The sequence below is a fragment of the Castor canadensis genome, chromosome 6 (genome assembly GCF_047511655.1).
Source record: "Castor canadensis chromosome 6, mCasCan1.hap1v2, whole genome shotgun sequence".
NCBI lineage: Eukaryota > Metazoa > Chordata > Mammalia > Rodentia > Castoridae > Castor > Castor canadensis.
This window is the reverse complement of record NC_133391.1, coordinates 168,272,265-168,290,736: the sequence shown is the minus strand read 5'-3', so window position 1 is coordinate 168,290,736 and position 18,472 is coordinate 168,272,265. Positions and strand designations below refer to the sequence as shown.

At 35.9% G+C, this 18,472-nt stretch overlaps 1 protein-coding gene across 7 annotated transcripts in view; it reads right to left on the bottom strand.

The window, feature by feature from the left end:
- Positions 1-18,472, bottom strand: part of Ctnnd2 (catenin delta 2) — an 858,282-nt gene that overhangs the window by 380,454 nt on the left and 459,356 nt on the right. For all 7 annotated transcript variants that reach the window (XM_074077729.1, XM_074077725.1, XM_074077730.1 and 4 more), the window contains 3 exons: positions 17,444-17,478; positions 16,986-17,102; positions 2,296-2,468 (listed from right to left, as the gene is read on the bottom strand). In XM_074077729.1, coding sequence (XP_073933830.1) covers positions 2,296-2,468; positions 16,986-17,102; positions 17,444-17,478 — 325 coding nt within the window. The remainder of the gene's footprint in view (positions 1-2,295; positions 2,469-16,985; positions 17,103-17,443; positions 17,479-18,472) is intronic.

Sequence of the window (18,472 nt, the reverse complement as noted above, 5' to 3'; positions counted from 1 at the left end):
GCAGGCATGAACTACCGTGCCCAGCTTTTTCTCATTGAGATGGTGTCTCACAACAATTTTTCCTGGGTTGGCTTGGAACTGCAGTCCTCCTGATATCAGCCTCCAAAGAAGCTAGGATTACAGGCTGGAGCCACTAGGACCTGTCTAAAACTAGGGTTTTTTTTAAATTGAAATTAAAATCTTAAACATCTATAACACTCCTTTATAACTGTAATCAGACACAATTTGTGAGCCTGATAGACATGATTTGCTTTACTTTATAATCACAGGTTTTAGAAAAAAGTAAATATTTTCTGTTGATTGATTATGGACCTTGCTTACTTGGCATGGCCTTGGTCAGCCATAATTTGATCTTACTGGTTCTTATACCACTTTATTCCCTTCAGGATATTCTAAAAATCAATCTAGCCTTAAAGGTGATGTTTAACACCATTCAGAATACTGACAAGAAGGTTCATTGAGGATTTGACAATCTACTTGATGATCTGAACAGCAGAGATGGTATTGGAATGAGGCGTTGGTCTCCTGACTTCCAGGGGTGTATGGATAGCTATAGAGTAGAAGTGCTGGCTACTGCTGCAACAACTTTCTACTATGACTTTGAAGTCATAGGTCCTATAGGATAGTCAATAAAACATGCTGCCACACAGCTGCCATTGATCAAGGTACAATAACCAACAACCGCTGAGCTGGAGAGTTCAGATATTCAGCAGCAGTCTTGGTTCTGCTAGTTGAGTGCATCAGAGCCACACTTCAGCTACTGGTTTGAATTCAGACTTGTTTGTTCCACCCAGCCACTAGGTGAGTACTTTAGCAACATTTTCCTCAAACTGTAAGTCAAACCCTTAACCATTTGCATTCATTGATGTCTTCAAACTTTGACTCTTATGACTCCAAGTACATAGCTTTGATATCTGTACAACTTAGTAACTTTCTGATTAAACTTTAATCAGAGGGAAAGGCCCTTTATCACAACGAATGTGTTGTTATGCCCTCTCATCCACTTTCCTATAACTCAGCATCACAAGAAGGTAAAAATCACAAAGCCACTAGTGGACAAGGGTGTTGCTTGAAGAAGGCAGTCATGTATTTTTAAAGCACTACTAAGGCAATGATTTAACTTCAATAACTGCAGTGCAATGAAACTTTTCAGCCCATGCTTCAATGACACTGATGTCACATAAAGAAGCATATCACAGTGGCTGCACTAGACCATTCTAATTTTCCCTGTCCTTGCCACTCTGCACACATTTTTTTGGAGCCAGGTAGACTGCTAAGCTACTGATAAAAAATATGAGAAAGATCCTGCCCTCATGCAGCTTTCAGTTTTGTTGGAAAAACATGGGTGAATAACAAGAAACTAGTGATCGGGGTGGGCTTGAGGATTACAGACACCAGTTGCAAGTAGCGGGGCCGGGGAAGGGTTCCTGGCAGAGGTAGTGCTCAGTAAATGCATAAAAAATGAAACTAAGCTCTCCACCTAAAAGGGTGACTTGGGCTGCTGTTCCACCATTCCAGGAATAAAAACACAGAGATTAAAAGTGCCTGTGCCACTGAAAAGAAGTTTATAATTGCATTAAACAAGATAGCCCTCCAATATATTAACTCTGGTAGATTGACTGAATATACCATACACCCAATATCATAAAAACAAATATGTGTGTGTATGTGTGTGTGTGTGTGTGTGTATGGTGTGTGTATGTGTGTGTTTTAGTATTAGCTTTTTTTTTTAACCAAGAGTTGCTATTAAGCACAGCTAATGAATTTGTGCAGTGAAACTATAAGAAAAATCACAAGCCTTAAAGAAACAATTACAGGAACATTTCAAAGTCAGACTTGACAAACTATTCCTAAACTAATTACAATTATCTACAGAACAGTTCTGTATACTTGATTACACATTCACACTATGTGCCTTGATAGGATTAACACCAAAGAATAAATTTTAGGAGGAAAAAAAATAGCATTTTTTTTGAAGAACATTTACAAATTCAGAATGCATATCATACTTACATCATACATAGACACAGATACAGTAACCAGACTCCCATTTGCACATTCATGAAGTAGGAGTAGCTCACAGATATTCCTAAAGAAAATCTGTTTTCTGTCCAGTGTTACTCTACAAATGTATTTATTTATTATTCCTTTCCTTCACTCACAGCTGAAGAGGATCTTCTGTGAATTGTAGGATGTGCACACAGAAAAGTAGGCAGGTCACCATGTCCTTCCACACTCTTGCTCCCCACCTGCTCCCCGTGAGCCCACCAACACAATACAGCAAAAGGCACATACCTGACTGAAGCTCTGGCCTGCAGCTCTGGCCTGAGTGCTGCGACCTGGGAGCTGCGAAGGGGCTGTGTCACCCAGGGCCAGGGTCTGGTTGCTATGGTAGCTGGCCGGATACTGGAAAGACCCTTCAGGTTTGGAATTGAGCTGAAGTGCACTCTGGGAGAGCAGGCTGGGCCCTGTGATGAAAGTCATTTACAGCAGTCAGTGACAGTCTCAGTGAAGCAGAAATGACATGTATTATTTATTGAAAGTAGCTCAGAATTATCACACGCACACGATTCCAGCCATCTATGCACTGAATTCTGAGAGCTAAAATGACCATATAATTTGAGCCCAACTCTCAAATGAGATTTTTTTTTCTGGTTTAAAAGTTCTCAAAGGAGTAGATTTTTCAAATGACCTCATCCTGACCTACATAGAGACATTTCTTATGAGACAAATTAGTTAATCAAGTAGTTATTTTTGGATCAGACAAATCAGAAACATTTGAAATAATGTAAAAAGTCTACCTTTTTGTACATGTTAATTGTGTTAATATAATCATATCTCCCTCTTCATGATGGGGATTCTAAAACACTTGAAACCTTCCAATCAGTGACAAATTCTATTGTATAAATGGTGATGTAATACCTCAGTGCCAGAAGGATAGACAGTGTTTAAAATATTAATAGCTATTCATACAATGTAGAATTCATCCTGATCTCATATGGTCCCTGGTGACTAGTTCTCTTTGCCACCACAGCAATGCTCAGTAGGAGAACAAAGAGAAGATACAGTGTTAAATTTGGTGCCCCTAATATCCTATATGAAAAGAGGTAAAGACATGAAGATCAGGTCCTGGCCTTATAATTAGATTACACTTTTCATATGAATTTGTGTTTTCTTGTGTTGTATTTAGATGGAATTGTTACAAGAGTTTGTTCATTTTCTTTCTAGGCAAAATTTTAATAGTCAAATTTCATAGAGGAGAGAAAATGTACTTGCAAGTTTCTATTTTGTGTGTTTGAGGGGTAGCTGGGATGAGGCGGCTGTGTTGAAGGGTAAAAACTAGGCATTACAAGTTTTCTAATATTTCTTACTATCATGATACAAAGCCACTTTTTTCATAATGGGCTAAGAATGTACACACAGATTACAGTGTATTCAGTAAACCCTCCTTGGTACACTCCTTCGGCTTTTTAGACAACATTTCTAGTGTGAGAAATTTTGAGTTCCTTATTTCAAGAATTAAAAATAGCTTCATATTTCACATGACATTCAGATGTAACATGACATGGACCACTTCTGCATAAAAATAATGTACCTTCTCAGTTCACATGAGCTTTGCCATTTAAGACCTTTCCCTGCCCTCTGATTCTCTGATGGAACTTCTGAACAACATGAGGAAACTTTAAAAAATTACTGGATAGTGAATGATGAAGAAATTAACTAATACAGTTAATACTTGGTATTTTGGAAACAGTAGAGTTTCTGAAAAATAAAACAAGGAAATAAAAGTGTTTTCATGCAGCCCTCACTTCATCATAAAGGGCATAACAAAAGTATGATTACAATTCATATATATATATATATATATATATATATATATATATATATATTCTTATATATAATCAGATGTTCCCAAGAAAACAGTATATACCAGATGGTTAAGTTTCTAGTAGCCTGGAAAAATGTAATTTAATCTGTACTGGTGATATTATAAGCTTAATCGCCAAACACTCAATGCCTCTGTGGAGAGATGCATTCTGGATGCCAGGAGCATATTGTACCCTTTGCTGCAACGGAAGCTGCAGAATACAGCAGAGTCAAGAGTGGTCTCTCGGGCTCAGGTGATGGGTAGGTAAAGAGTTGTTGAAGGCAAAGGAGGGGACTCTGCTGGGTACTTGCACATGAAGACTGACCACAAAGAGGAGGAGGAAAAGGTCAGTACTGGGCAGGCTGTGATGAATTTTAGCCAAGGGCTTTATCCTTGGTCCTTGTTGAAGGTCACACCTCAATGGAAGAGAGTGAGCTATGGTGAAGTGCAAGGGCTCTTAGAGGCTAGTGGTCACCATTTTACCTGAATTGTCAGGTAAATGAGCAGCTTCCCATTGTGGCTGGCTTTCCTGCTTCTTTCTGTGCACAATGACCTGCACTGGCCACACTCCTCCTTGCGATAGTGCATATCAGGGGCAACAAAGGTTAACACAAATTCAACGACAATGTGCGGATTTTGGAAAGTCAACAAAATGAAATAAAATAGAATCTTCACATAGTTCAATTTAATTTATAAAGGAAAAATAGTTGCAATGCCTAAATTATTTGCCTTTCAAGGAGAATGTGTGAATTTGTTCTGATGAACTTTCTTGAGTACATAGTTAGCAAGTTAAATAATTTTGTATATTCTGGATAGAGTCATACAGTTATCCCCAGAAACCTACAAATGCTGTTTATTCAGGATTTTCAGAGACAGTGTAATGCCACTTTTCAAAATAAGTCATATTAAAATATTATTGATTTTCCCCTAAAAATTTATCATTGAATAATCAAGTCTGCTCATCTTTTATAGAGTAAGTCGTGTTATTTGATCAATACTCAATGAAAACAAACCAAGGTTCTCTATCTCATTACTTTGTTCCCACATCTCAAGCACTAAACCCTAGATGTACTCTGACAATGGTAATTGCAACAATGAGCAATAAATCATAATATTACAACCTGACATGGCAAGGACAAAACAGGATGACAGCCAAACTATGCCAACTTCATGCAGACTTTACAATGACTTTTTCCATTGCTCACAAGGCCTCAAATCAAAATCATTTATTTATTCCAATTTTGGAGAGAACAGATATATGAAAATGTGAAAAAGGTTTAAATTATAGGACAGCTCTTAATTACTTTACAATGGGAGTAAAATTTGCATATAACTAACTCTCCATTACTTTTATTAACATTACGGTGCATTGAGGTAGAAAAGACAAATTTGCCAAAGACTTTTAAAGGCATTTACAGTTTAGAGCTTTAAATTATATTTTCTTTTTCCTCTAGAACTTTTGAATTTCAATTTAGTCTTGCCTGGGCTAGAGATAAAATGCAGCTGCAGTCTTGAGGATATAAAGCATATAAATTGGAGAGTGGGGTGATATAAAGAATGTAGTAGGGGAAGAGGAAGAGGCTGTACCCTAAAATTCTACCTAAGGAAATGGAATATTGTCTTTAGCACAATTAATTGCTCCAGAAGAAGCCTGAACTCCAAGTGACAATGGGTCAAAATGTCCTTCTTGGTCACAGATACAGAAGCCATGCTCTGGTATACATGTTTTCAGGACACTGCCCTGAAGTGTCACAGTGACTTTTTGGACCAGTCTGGACCCTCCCCCTTATGGGAGAGTCCTCAAAACTGAGCCCAGGACATGCTCAAAAGGACTCATACTGTAGACTAAGGAGATGAAGTGAAACCACTTCTTGATCAATTCATAATCTTAAGAATATTCTGTCCTTGGTCTGATCAAACCCTCCTAGTCTCAACTGCTTGGAGGGGGAAAATCCCAAGAAAACCCGATAGCTGATCCTACGAATCCTAAGAAGATACATGAAGCAAAGTGTCTTGACTCTAATGCCCATGTCTCAATAGATTTTCAAATATATGAATTGATCAGAGACCACATAGCAACTTGTAAAAAAAAAAACTCTACTTGTATCTTTGTCATTTTACTTCACAGCACTATTTATTTAGACTTAAATAAATATGCAAACGTCAACACTTTGAAGTTGAAAAATTCTTCCATAAATGGAGGCCCCCTTGTTTGCAGAAGAAATGTTCACACCTCAGCTTAAGATACTTCCCAGTGAACTGTTACTTAGAGGACCAGGTATGGGTTGGGGAAGCTGACTGTCCACTGTTAGTGTGATAAAATCAGTATTAGTAACCAGATAATATGAAATGTTAATTTTTTTCACTTACAGTTTATATCAACATTGACACTAAAATACACAAGCTCTCCTGATTGAATTAACTGGCTATTTTAGATTTTCCATGACCACGTGTACTTATTCTGTTTACACAGGTTTAGAGTGACCTTTTCTGGAACTGCTAATGCTTGTCTGCTTTAGCCGAACACCTGTCCCAAAATGCAGAAGACATTCTTAATTAATGTATGCACTATGTAATAATACAAAAGGGTCAGAGGCCTCCCATATGACATTCTCAAACCTCACTTAATTCACAGTTACACTGATGGAGTGATTGGATGTGCATTGGAAAACAAAGCAGGAGTAGAAGTCAGCACACCTTTGTATTTATGCAACCAAAAATGATGGTGCTGATGGTGATAAGGTGACAGCAGTACTGGCTAACTTTTACTGAGTGCTTACTAAGTTCCAGGGACTGTCCTGAATGGTCGATGTCTGTCAATTCATTGAATTATAGTAACATGCCCGCGAGAAAGCTACTGTCATCTCTTCTGATATCAAGGAAGTGTGGTCCTACTTGCTGAGCCCACACAGTCAGTGATGGGTCTGCGGCTCAAACACTGAAGTCTGGACTCAAAGTGAATGTTTTTAACCACACTTTATGTTATTCTGTCTCCACATATTTTAATCTCCCCAAATCTGAACACCTAAAGGAAATAATGGCTGTGAAAACATAAACTTCTATATGATACTCGTTATTAATATTATCTACTTCACTAATTACACAACCACATGACTTGGTAATACAAAACATGCACTGTGATTTTTTTTGTCCTGAAAAACTTATTATAGTACTCCCTCAAATATCACCTATTATTTTCTTTTCACACCCTGTAAGCTTTCATTTGCAAGGGAGACATCTAACACATAGTTCATCAAAATGTCCTGCTTGCCGTGAAAAGTTTAAAACAAGCACCTAGTGTCACAGCCAAGAGAGGACAAATTGAAATCTTTTGACATCAAGAGAAAGCTTTTCCTGCTCCCTCAACCTGTTATCATGTGCTATTTAAGTGTTACCTCCTCCATGCAGCCTGCTCTGATGTCTGATTGCCTGGGAAAATTAATCCTACTCCATCACACTACTTTAATACTCTCTGGATCAGACTCTGAAGAATTTTAATTGTTTAGCAGAAGAATGTGCACAGTATTGCACAGCGACTGGTTCACTGAAAAGGGGAAAACAGGATAAAAGCAAAGATTTAACATTTAAGGTGTGGCGCAGCAGGCTTAGAGGCAGACAGAGGACAGACCAGGGAATTCTTGAAGTGCAGAAAAAGGAAACCTGCAGTAATGGAGGAAATCACAACTGGGGTGGGGGTGCATTAGGAGCAGAGAGCAGGATGCATATTTAAAAGATCTTTTAATATAAAAGAGCTCATCTGGAGGTAGTGACTAAGTAGGCAGGAGGAACATTTCCTAAAGGCATATTGGCAGCCAGTGTGGGGGACTGTGTTTGGGGAAGGATAGGCTTACTTTTTAAATCAGAGTTCGAGGGGATGGTGGGAACACAAGTATAATACAAACAGAATCTGGACTTGATTTTAATACTGGCTCTAACACAACTTGACAAACCTAATCTTTCTAGGTATTTTAATAATTTTCTAGATCAAATTTTGATTATGTGTAAATGAAATTTTAGGACAGAGTTGTAGCTATGAAAGTCATCAGTACAGTAAACTGCAGCCATCAGAACAAGAGAAGGTCTCTAAAGGGAAGAGTTTATAAACTTAATTTCAAAGGATTATTTTATCATTAACAAGAATGTACTAAAAGTAAAAGCTAATGGAATTGCCCAGTGTCTTGAACAGGAGCCCAAGGGATGTTCTGTGAGGCCATTAATTCAGGATAATCAAAAGAATAATAAGCATAAACATTGAGATGCATGTGTTCAGAACTGGACACCTCACTGGGGCAGCTTTGGTGAAATTTATGTCTGTCAGGGGGTACACAAACGCATTACTTAGGTTCAAAATGATTTAAAAACTTACTTTTATGTAGGCAATAAAAATAATCATATGAAGATTCACATACATCAATTACCAACAAGCAATTTGCATTCATTTCTATCCTCTTGCTGGTTGATCAAGGCAGAAGGTTAAGAATGATTTGAAAATTTAGTATTATCTCATTCTAAATGAGAATAAATTCTTAGAGCAACATCAAATAGAAAGGTAAAACATTTTATAGGAAATACCAGTTAAGGACATTATACACAAAGGGGTTATTATAAGTTAAACATCAAGGAGAAAATTATTATTTGTAAGAGTATTGAACTGATAAGCTCAGAGCACTTTAGTCATATGTAACTACAAATTACTCTGCAGAACATAAACACTAACTTTATTTAAGCTGCACTACTACTCAGTTTTATTTATAGCAGCTGTTCGTTCTTTATGGGTTCTAGAAGAACTTGCCACTTTTGAAACTTACTCAGAATAAGAGGTAGCTAGCTGGTGATGATAAGCTGGTTATTTTCTCCTGAGCTTCATTAATAATTTATTTTTAAAGCTCATTTGGAGGAGTTCCACTGAGGAGGTTCCCTGAAAACAGTGGTTCAGCCCATCTACTTAGGGGTGATGTGGTTGTTCTATGTGCAGGTGTACATTTAAATTTCATTTCTATGTCTCTGTCTGCAGAATCTCAATTTCATCTGGTCAGTTGCTTTCAATGTATAATGCTTTATGTGAAAATTAAAACTTTAATGGTCCCAAGAATATTGAATTACCCATTTAGATTTTAAATTGATTTAGATTTGACAGATGTTATTGTCTTAATTAGTATGCTTTCCCAAATTTGATTTTTGTAGGTGCATAAATCTAAAATTGTAAGGTGTTCTGTGCAGTAAACTCACTGTTTCTTTAGATCTGTAAATAATAAAGGGAACTGAACAAAAAGGTATTTATCAGAAAATGCAAATGTCAAATGTATATTTTAGCTTGAAAGTAAAGAATTTTATAGTGTGTGATATTGTACAGTCATAGAATGATTTTTATTACCTTTCCAGCTCCCAAGTAGTTCTTTTTTTGTTTGTTTGTTTATTGTTGTGCTGTGTGGGGGTACATTGTGACATTATCAAAAGTTCTTACAATGTATAAAATATATCATACTTGAATTCACCCCTTCCACCATTCTCCTTTATCCCCCCATTCTTGGAATAGTTTCATCAGAAATCATAGGTATCATTTTTGTATTTACATACATGTGTACACAGTATTTGCACCATACTCACCCTTCTACACCCCTTCCTTACAACCTCCATACTCCCACTGGTATCTGACAGGCAAGACCTATTCCACCCGCCTATTCTCTGATGTTGTAGATAAAAAAATGACATTTTTGTTTGTTTAAGATAGCTACACAGGGAGTTTCCTCCTGATATTTCCATGTATATACATATTATAACCCCAATTGGTTCATCTCCTCTATTTTTCTTCATCCTACCTTAGTCCCTTTCTTATGAGGGTTTCAACAGGTTTAAAAATTCTATATTCATTCTTGTAAAGACAGTACATTAACCATATTCACCTTTTTAATTTCCTTCTTTTACCCTATCCCTCTCGCATGTGACCTCCCCTTAGTGTGACTTGTTTTTCATAATATTTCCATATTTGTATTAGGTCTGTATTCCACATATGAGAGAGAATAAGCAGCTTTTGGCCTTCTGAATCTGGCTTCACTTAAGATGATGTTCTCCAGTTCCATCCATTTACATGCAAATGACAAAATTTCATTCTTCTTTGTGGCTGAAAAAAATTCCATTTTATATGAATCCCACATTTTCTTAATCCATTCAAATCAGTAGTGGGATATCTTGGCTGTTTCCATAGCTATTCTGAATAATGCTGCAACAAATATGGGTGTGCAGGTGCCTTTATTGTAACCTGACTCACATTCCTTCAGATATATCCCTAGAAGTGGTCATATGGCAATTCTATTTTTAGCTTTTTGAGGAGCCTCCATACTGTTTTCCATAGTGGCTGTACTAATTTACATTCCTACCAATGGTATATGAGAGTTCCTTTTTCCCCACATCCTCGCCAACATTTGTTGTTTTCTGTGTTCTTGATGATAACTATTCTAACAGGAATGAGGTAGAATCTTTATGTGATTTTAATTTGCATTTCCTTTATGGCCAGGGACAGTGAACATTTTTTAATGTGTTTTTTAGCCATTTGGACTTCTTTCTTTGAAAAAGCTCTGCTGAGTTCATTTGCCCATTTCTTCATTGGGTCATTGGATTTTTGGGAATTCAGTATTTTGAGCTCTCTGTACATTCTGATTATAAATTCCTTGTTAGACCAAGTATTTCTTTGTAAGTTTTTGTCTTCAGATTATTTACCATTTAAATTAATGTAGCATAAGATAAAAGCATCATATTTTAATTAATGATCTAATGAGGATAGATTAATATTTCTGACTATGAATAATTATAAAAACATAGAAAATGAATACAAATCATTTTGAAGAAAATAATGTAAAAGCTATATCTAGAAAATACTACAGTTGCTCTATGGGATTTTACTAGCTTAGAGAGCTAGAAGTTGATTTGGCACAAATGTCACCGAGATGTGCGTGGCTTGCTTGTGCATTTTATCCAGACTTCTGATCACTGATCCATGTCTTCTCAGCATGGGGGATTCCCTGATGCTTCAGTCTCTCTATTTTAGCAGTTCTCAAAGTTTCTGTGTCATGACTTATGCTCTTGAAATTTCTGAGGACCCCTAAGAGTACTGATACGGGTTATATTAAAATGTTATTTACTGAAAAATGTTTAACACAGAAGAATACATAGCACGTGTTCTCTGAGCTGTCAAAGCACTGATGTTATCTCATGCCTTGTGGTCTCTGGAAAGCACCACTGAACATGCATATGAGAAAAAGCACTGAATGGCAACAGCCTCTCAGTATTGTTGTGAAGACTATTTGACTTTGAGGGTCACTTGCAAGAGTATCAGTGACTCCTACAATTCCCAAGGAACCTTTGAGAAACACTACTCATATTTGTGTTTTGGATGTCTATGGGTGCTTCAGCAATTTCAGAACCAGGAACTTTCCATCAGACTCTATATTTTATGCTCGATCCCAGAAGATCCTGATAAGACATGTGAGAATGATGTGTTTGATGAGAAATTTGCATACTCTTTCTTGTTTAAGGAGTGGATAAGGAACACTTCCTACTTTCTGCCTTTGCTTATCTCTTCAATTCTGACTGCTGGTGACCTCTTTGGAGCAGCTGTAACATGCTTCTTAAAAGTCTATGTGACAGAAGGAAATCTAAGTGAAATCCAAGAAAAAGAAACTGACCCTTAGCTGCAAACCTGGGAGGGACGATCACTAGTTTCTTGGAATATTTTCTTTCTCCCTATGAGCCACCTGTTTCTCTAGGCTTTTGCTCACACCTTCCATTTTTGCCACTGCTAACTTCTCCTTGGCCCTAAAGGCCAAAGGTGGCAAGGAAGTGAGTGTAAGTGAATTTCAAAGGGAATATAGTGGATGCAGGTAGCCTCAGACAATATTAGACCTGGATATCATGAGAAACTTTTGGAAGGGAGATTGTCTTGTTTGCATCTTAAAAACTTGGACCGAAGGGCATATGGAAGTGGTGTTTATACGGAATGAATAATCTGAGGAACAAACAAGTAACTCCAATAGATGTAGTTCTGGGATGTGGCATTTCCAGAGGCCAGGTGACAGTCTATGGCCACTGGAGGGAGCAAGGGAACTTGAATCCTGAGCTTCTACTCATTTGCAAATAGTTTGTGTTTTCTTGCGTCAATCTGAGGAACTGGCTTCCACCATGATAAAAAACAAAGCAAACAAATGAGCTCGTCTTTTTCTCCTGACCATGACTTTCATGTGTGGAGCCAATTTTGATTAATATATTTCATTTATTTTAGAGAAGAAAACAATTTTTATCAGTGAATATTAATTATACAAAGAGATTTCATTTTGACTACTATAATTTTTATGAAAATGTTATACACTTAGACCACTTTGCATCCTTTGTAGTTTCCAGGAATTGCAAAAACTATCACTTCACAAAGATGACTCTCACTTTTACTATCGTTGCATATAAATATATGTTCTATAGCATTTTAGTAACCTGATCTCGCAAATTCTCCCATGAATTACATACATAAATAAATGAAAACAACAGACTGTAAGTCCATAGTGAATATATTCACCTCTACCAAAGTACATATGAATATTTTATTTGGATTCTGCCTGATCTGAACTGTAACCTATACATGATTGATTCTGATTTTTTTAGTCTATACCAATTTGAAAAAGTCAGAATACTATGTACAGTCTTTATCACGACATTCATTATCTATCAGCTCCCACAACGATCTTCCTATTGAATGATGGAATTATCTAAAATATGGTAGGATTTTGATTCATCAATAATGCCACAGAAAGAAATAATTACTGTTTTAAAATATAATTATTAAATAACTTAATTTCTGCTTAAAGATACAAATCATTTTCTCCCAAGTTGTCCTCCACATTTCTGATTTTTTTCCTTCCCTATTGCTGATTCTGACTATTTTTCTCAATTGCTGGCTGAGCTACCACCCCTATCTCTGAGTTTCTATCTCCAAGGATGCATGGATTAATAAAGTACTTGACCCATGCTAGTTCAGGCCAAGCTATGTACTATGTGAGAAAAGCTAATGGCTCCAAGTTTCTGTCAGTAAATTGTTCTTTGTTGCTGTGTCATGTTGTTTGTTTTGTTTCAGTAAAGCAGCAGCAACTTCTGAAGCAATTCTTCTAGTGACTCAGTGACACACATTTGTTAAAATTGAAATTACACAGCCAGCAGTCATGAAAAAGTGGCAGGGTAGCAAAGGTTGCACACACAATTTACATACTGTTTAGGACAGCACTTCTAAAACACACGGTGTGGTGTGGAAAAACATTTACAGCTATCTGACAGCATGAAGTGAGTACGCTGAGCACTTACTTGCCACAGGATCAAGAAGACTAGCTTAATATGATTCAAAATTTATTTTAATCAGACCCTGGAAAGTAAGACAGCAAAAGCTTTAAGTACAACAAATTAAGTATATGTGTTTCGGGATTGAAACTGCTTTCAATTTAGTGTTTTTACAGGCTGAAATCAGACTTATTTAATGTTGTTTTAGTCCCTTTTGAGTTAGGATTAAAAGATTGGTTCTCAAGGGCACGGTGCCAGGTTCAATTTAGCATTAGATAGTTCACGGCCATTCTAGCTAATGAAGGCATTGATTGAATAATCACAAGGGACTTGCAGAATCTGAAGTGTTTTCCCTAATTAGATGAAAGGTATCAAAGAGACACTGGGTATCTATTTGCTACATTCTGGACCAAGGACAGACACATGGTATATTGTTGTACTATTTAGTAGAATGCTGGGTGATTAATTTTTCTTCTCCTCACTCTCTCTGTCCAAGCTCCACCTAGACAAAGATGCCCTGCTCTCTGATCTCAGATGGGTTTGGCTAATGTAGTTCATGGGAAGGAAATTGGGGCAGAAGCAGAAAGAGATTAGGAGATCTATTCCCCTGACGCCTCATGACTCTGCTGGTACGAGTTCCACCAGGTCCAAGGGTGGTCAGGGCTTCTCTCTGTCTTGTCTGCGTTCTCCCTGTATTTCAGCATGCCCTCTGTCCTTTAATCTTGCCCGTTGCTTCAAAAATAGTCCTTTAAAGAAATTCTCAGTTCAACTCTGGGAGTAGAATCTCTATCTTGGCTGGACTCCAATACAAATACACTGAGCCATTGAAATTTTAATTTCCTGACACTTTGAACACTTAAAATCAGAAAAACATTATCCAAAATTATAGTTATTTACCCAGTATTTTCAAGTTATTTTTGGTAAATGACTTTAGTTTGAAAGCAATTCTGAAACTATAAGGGCAAATGTTTCTTAAGAAGAAGAATAATATTCCCGGTCACGGTGCTCAGAATCTTTGGCACAAAGTTTTTGGGAGTTTTCGTGTCCTGATACTTTATTTTTGTTGGTAGGTTTTGTTTTGCCTTGTCTGCTGGAGCTGTTAAAAACAATAATCAATTAAAATTCAAGGTCTTTAATCAGGTAATTAAGTATATGGATAATGTAAGCTTCTGAGGCAATGCAGCAATTGCCAAATATGTTTAGAAAAACCCTGACCTGAGAATTTAATTTTCCAGCAATAAAGATACACATTTGCATGTGACTTCTGAACATATTACAAGATGAGAAAAGTGAACATCAGACATTCTTATCATGTCCCGTAGGTAACACCCCAACTAAGAAAGCTCAGTGGCATTGTGTCACTTACAGAAAAAGTCCAGTATTTACCCTGTGTATATTTTATTTATTTATCTCTGATAGCATTTGCTGATCTTTTAAACCATTTTATTTTATATTAGATTATCTCCATATTGCTTTTATTATTTCCATATGCCCAGTTTCATTTTATTTGTTTAGTTCTTATTATGATTTCCCAAAAAACTCATACAGCACCATACAGCATTCCTTTGTCTTTTTTTAAATAAAAAGTTAAAATTTCCTCTGAATGCATTTTTTATTATAAAGTGTCTCTGTTTTATTTGCTTTCTAAATAATACATGATTTTCTTTTTTCCTTTTCCTTTGATTTAACAGATTTTCAGTGGTCTGTTTCCCAGTTTTAATGTGATTATATTTTTTACTTTTTACTTTCTTTTAGTTTTCACAAATTAGTCTTAAATAATATGACTTTCTATGTGATTGTCTTTATCTTCTAGTATCTGATAAAGTTTTGTCAAATATTCCTGTACACACATAATAAATTGAATGGATTCTTCTAGCATTCTTTCTGGATGCCCACTAAAATATTCATATTAATATTTTTTCATCTACTTTAAAATTTTTGTCATTATATCCAGATCTATATTATTTGGTCCATTTATGCTCATTGAATTCATTACATTTTTTGTAAAAATTTTTATTAAGATATATTCATTATGCAGGGGGGGATTCATAGTGACAATTCCAGTTAGGCTTATATTGTACATCAGTTACATTGCCTCCATCCTCTCCCCTTCAACACCCTCCCTGCCCCACTTAAAGCAACTGCAAGAGGTTCTTTGTTCAGTTTCACGTAAGTGTATGAAGTCCATCAACCATACCCCCTCACCTTATCTCCTTCCTTCCTCCTCCCCCTCTCATTACCCCCCCCCCACACACCATACCTATTTTTCAGTCTTGTCTTCATTCTTAACATTTGAGTTGATGTTTGGAGGGGTTTCTCAACGGGTCCCCTCTGTGGGTGTGCTTTACCTTGATTGTTAGGAGAGTCTGACCATGTGACTCCTATTTTTGACCTGAACAGTGCTTCTGTATTTAGTTCCACTTTACCTCACACATTCTTTATTTCTGCTGTGTGCATTCATTGCATTTGCTGGCACAATTTGTCTAGGCCCTTAATTTCAACATTTATTTTATTAATATGTTTCTTATAGACATCACATAACCATTTTGTCTCTGCCTATTATAAATTTGAATTTTTATTATTTTTATAGGAGAATTCAGTATGCTTACACAAAGAGTTAGATTGTTATACTTGACTTTTCTATTTTAATTTGCCAGTTGTTTTACTTTTTCATTCTGTCTTTTTTCTGTAACTTCTATTTATTAAGGTTTACTCATAATTAAACTTATAATTAACTGTGTTATTCTATTATTATATGAAAAATAAGATATGCATTATCATGCACCCTTCCTGCAAGACATACTCTTCTCTTTGTTTTCATACTGTCTAATAAGGTGCGTGTATGTGTTTGAAATATTAATTCAATGCATTTTAACTGCAGTTGCTATAACAGAAACATGTCTAATGACTTCAAGGGAGAAGAAACAATTAAATATTTTAAAATATAAAATATGGAGAATAAGTATAACATGAATCCCACATCTTACTTTAGGAGTTTTATGAGTTCTTTCATATGATTTTAAATAAATCTGAATGTTCACTGGGATGTTTTCCAAAACATAGTGGTATTATAAAGACAGTGAGTTAATATGTAAATTAAACAGCTTTCAAGATAAGTATGCTATCTTAATCTGATTTCTTCCTTTTATAAAGCAAGGCTTGATGAGTATTCAAGGAAACTTTTTTTTGAGTTAAGGAATACAATGCCTTCCTGATTTTTGATATAGAAATTACCAGGGTAATATATGTTTTAACAATTTAATTTTTAGCCATTGGTAAGATTTTGATAAAATAAGTACAGAGAATTTTAGGATTTTTTTCAAATGAGAAGAGACTCATTCCAATTGCTACATTTTTAAATTTCTAGGCTCAACCACTCTAGTTGAAAAACATATAATTAAATGAATATAAAGAAATCTTACATACTGTTGGAATTTTTTCTATTTTTCCATTATTGAAGATTTTTAAGGTCTCTAACAACACTGAGATGAGTAAAGCAGTGGCAGTTAATTTTAAGGCAGACATTGTGTCAATTTAACAAATATGCATGAATTCATAAAATATGCTAGTGTAGGGGCTGAAAGTTTGGTGAAAACTGCAGGTGTCAGTGACTTTCAGGAATTTATAATCTAATGGGAATGGGGTGGAATAATGAGCAAAGGGAGTACTGAAATAAATCAAATACAGACATATCTTGAAGCCCTTATTTGATACAGCTCATGATATTACTTATATTTGAAAAACACTGGCACAAATCTCCTGTGTCTTAGCAGTCTTCCAGCATGTCTGCTGGGTGACTTACTTTCACTTGTGACATAGTCCTGAGGATCAAGGATTCCTGACTCCTGCAGGGATCGAATACAGGAGTCCACCAGCTCAAGACCTGTTGTAAGCTCATCTTCGATATCTTTTTGACCATCTGAAATAAGACATTTTAGTGATGAATGGACCCATGACATGTTAATTCCAAAGTTTTAGGCTATCATTTAATTATTAATTAAATATCACATATTTGGCTAAAATATACTATCTTCATGAATTCCTAACAGAAACCCTATTGTAAACATTGACAACCAGCATTAAAGCCAATTCTGTGTATCCTTGCAGAACTAAAAGTGACTAGAAAATTAGGAGAACTTAATTCCCCCTAAGTTATCATAATAACTTTATGTATTTTTTACCATCATTTACCATCTTAAGTCTTCTAAAGTGCATTAAGAGAAAGGATCAGTAGGTGTGTAAATAGTGTCTGTACTTTACCTTGCGATTGCCAGTGAAACTGCTCTTCTGCCGAACTGTAAAAAAGAGAATACACAGCTATAATGCATTGATTGGAAAAGAAGGGGCTCGAAACCACAAGACACAAAGGCACATTAAGGGAGCAATGTTGGCTCTATGGCATATCCATTATCATCTCACTGAGAAAAAGAGTCTCATTTTGATATAATCTTTTTTTTTTCATTTTTCTTTTATTATTCATATGTGCATACAAGGCTTGGTTCATTTCTCCTCCCTGCCCCCACCCCCTCCCTTACCACCCACTCCGCCCCCTCCCTCTCCCCCCCCTCAATACCCAGCAGAAACTATTTTGCCCTTATTTCTAATTTTGTTGTAGAGAGAGTATAAGCAATAATAGGAAGGAACAAGGGTTTTTGCTGGTTGAGATAAGGATAGCTATACAGGGCATTGACTCACATTGATTTCCTGTGCGTGGGTGTTACCTTCTAGGTTAATTCTTTTTGATCTAACCTTTTCTCTAGTACCTGTTCCCCTTCTTAATTTTAATACATTTATATATATTCCTTTTGATTCACAGGTATTACCATGCTATAAATGGACATTGTTCAATAATTTTCAGGTAGCTAGCTCATTTTAAAAAATGAATCCTAATCCATTAAACTTATTCCTTACAGTAGCTCCTGTACACATGCAGTTTTTAACAATTTCAGTTATTTTAAAATACAAGTCTGAAATGTCATACAGACTTTGCAAGACTCATAAGAAAATAACTATCTCCTTTTTTATTACAGAGAAGATATAATAAGTCTCCCTTCAGTTTGACATTTCCTATGAACATTTCCTTTCAGTTGATTATTAAGATTTAAATTATGTAATTGAAAAATAATAATACTATCATCAACCGAATATATATTCCCAAATTCTCACCTAATAATACCTCTTACAAAATTATCCAGCTATGAAGTCACTCACATAGATGATATTCTGAAGTGGTATACAGAGTGGTTCTGTGTAAGCAACATAGATTTATTTTGAATGATTTATTAAATT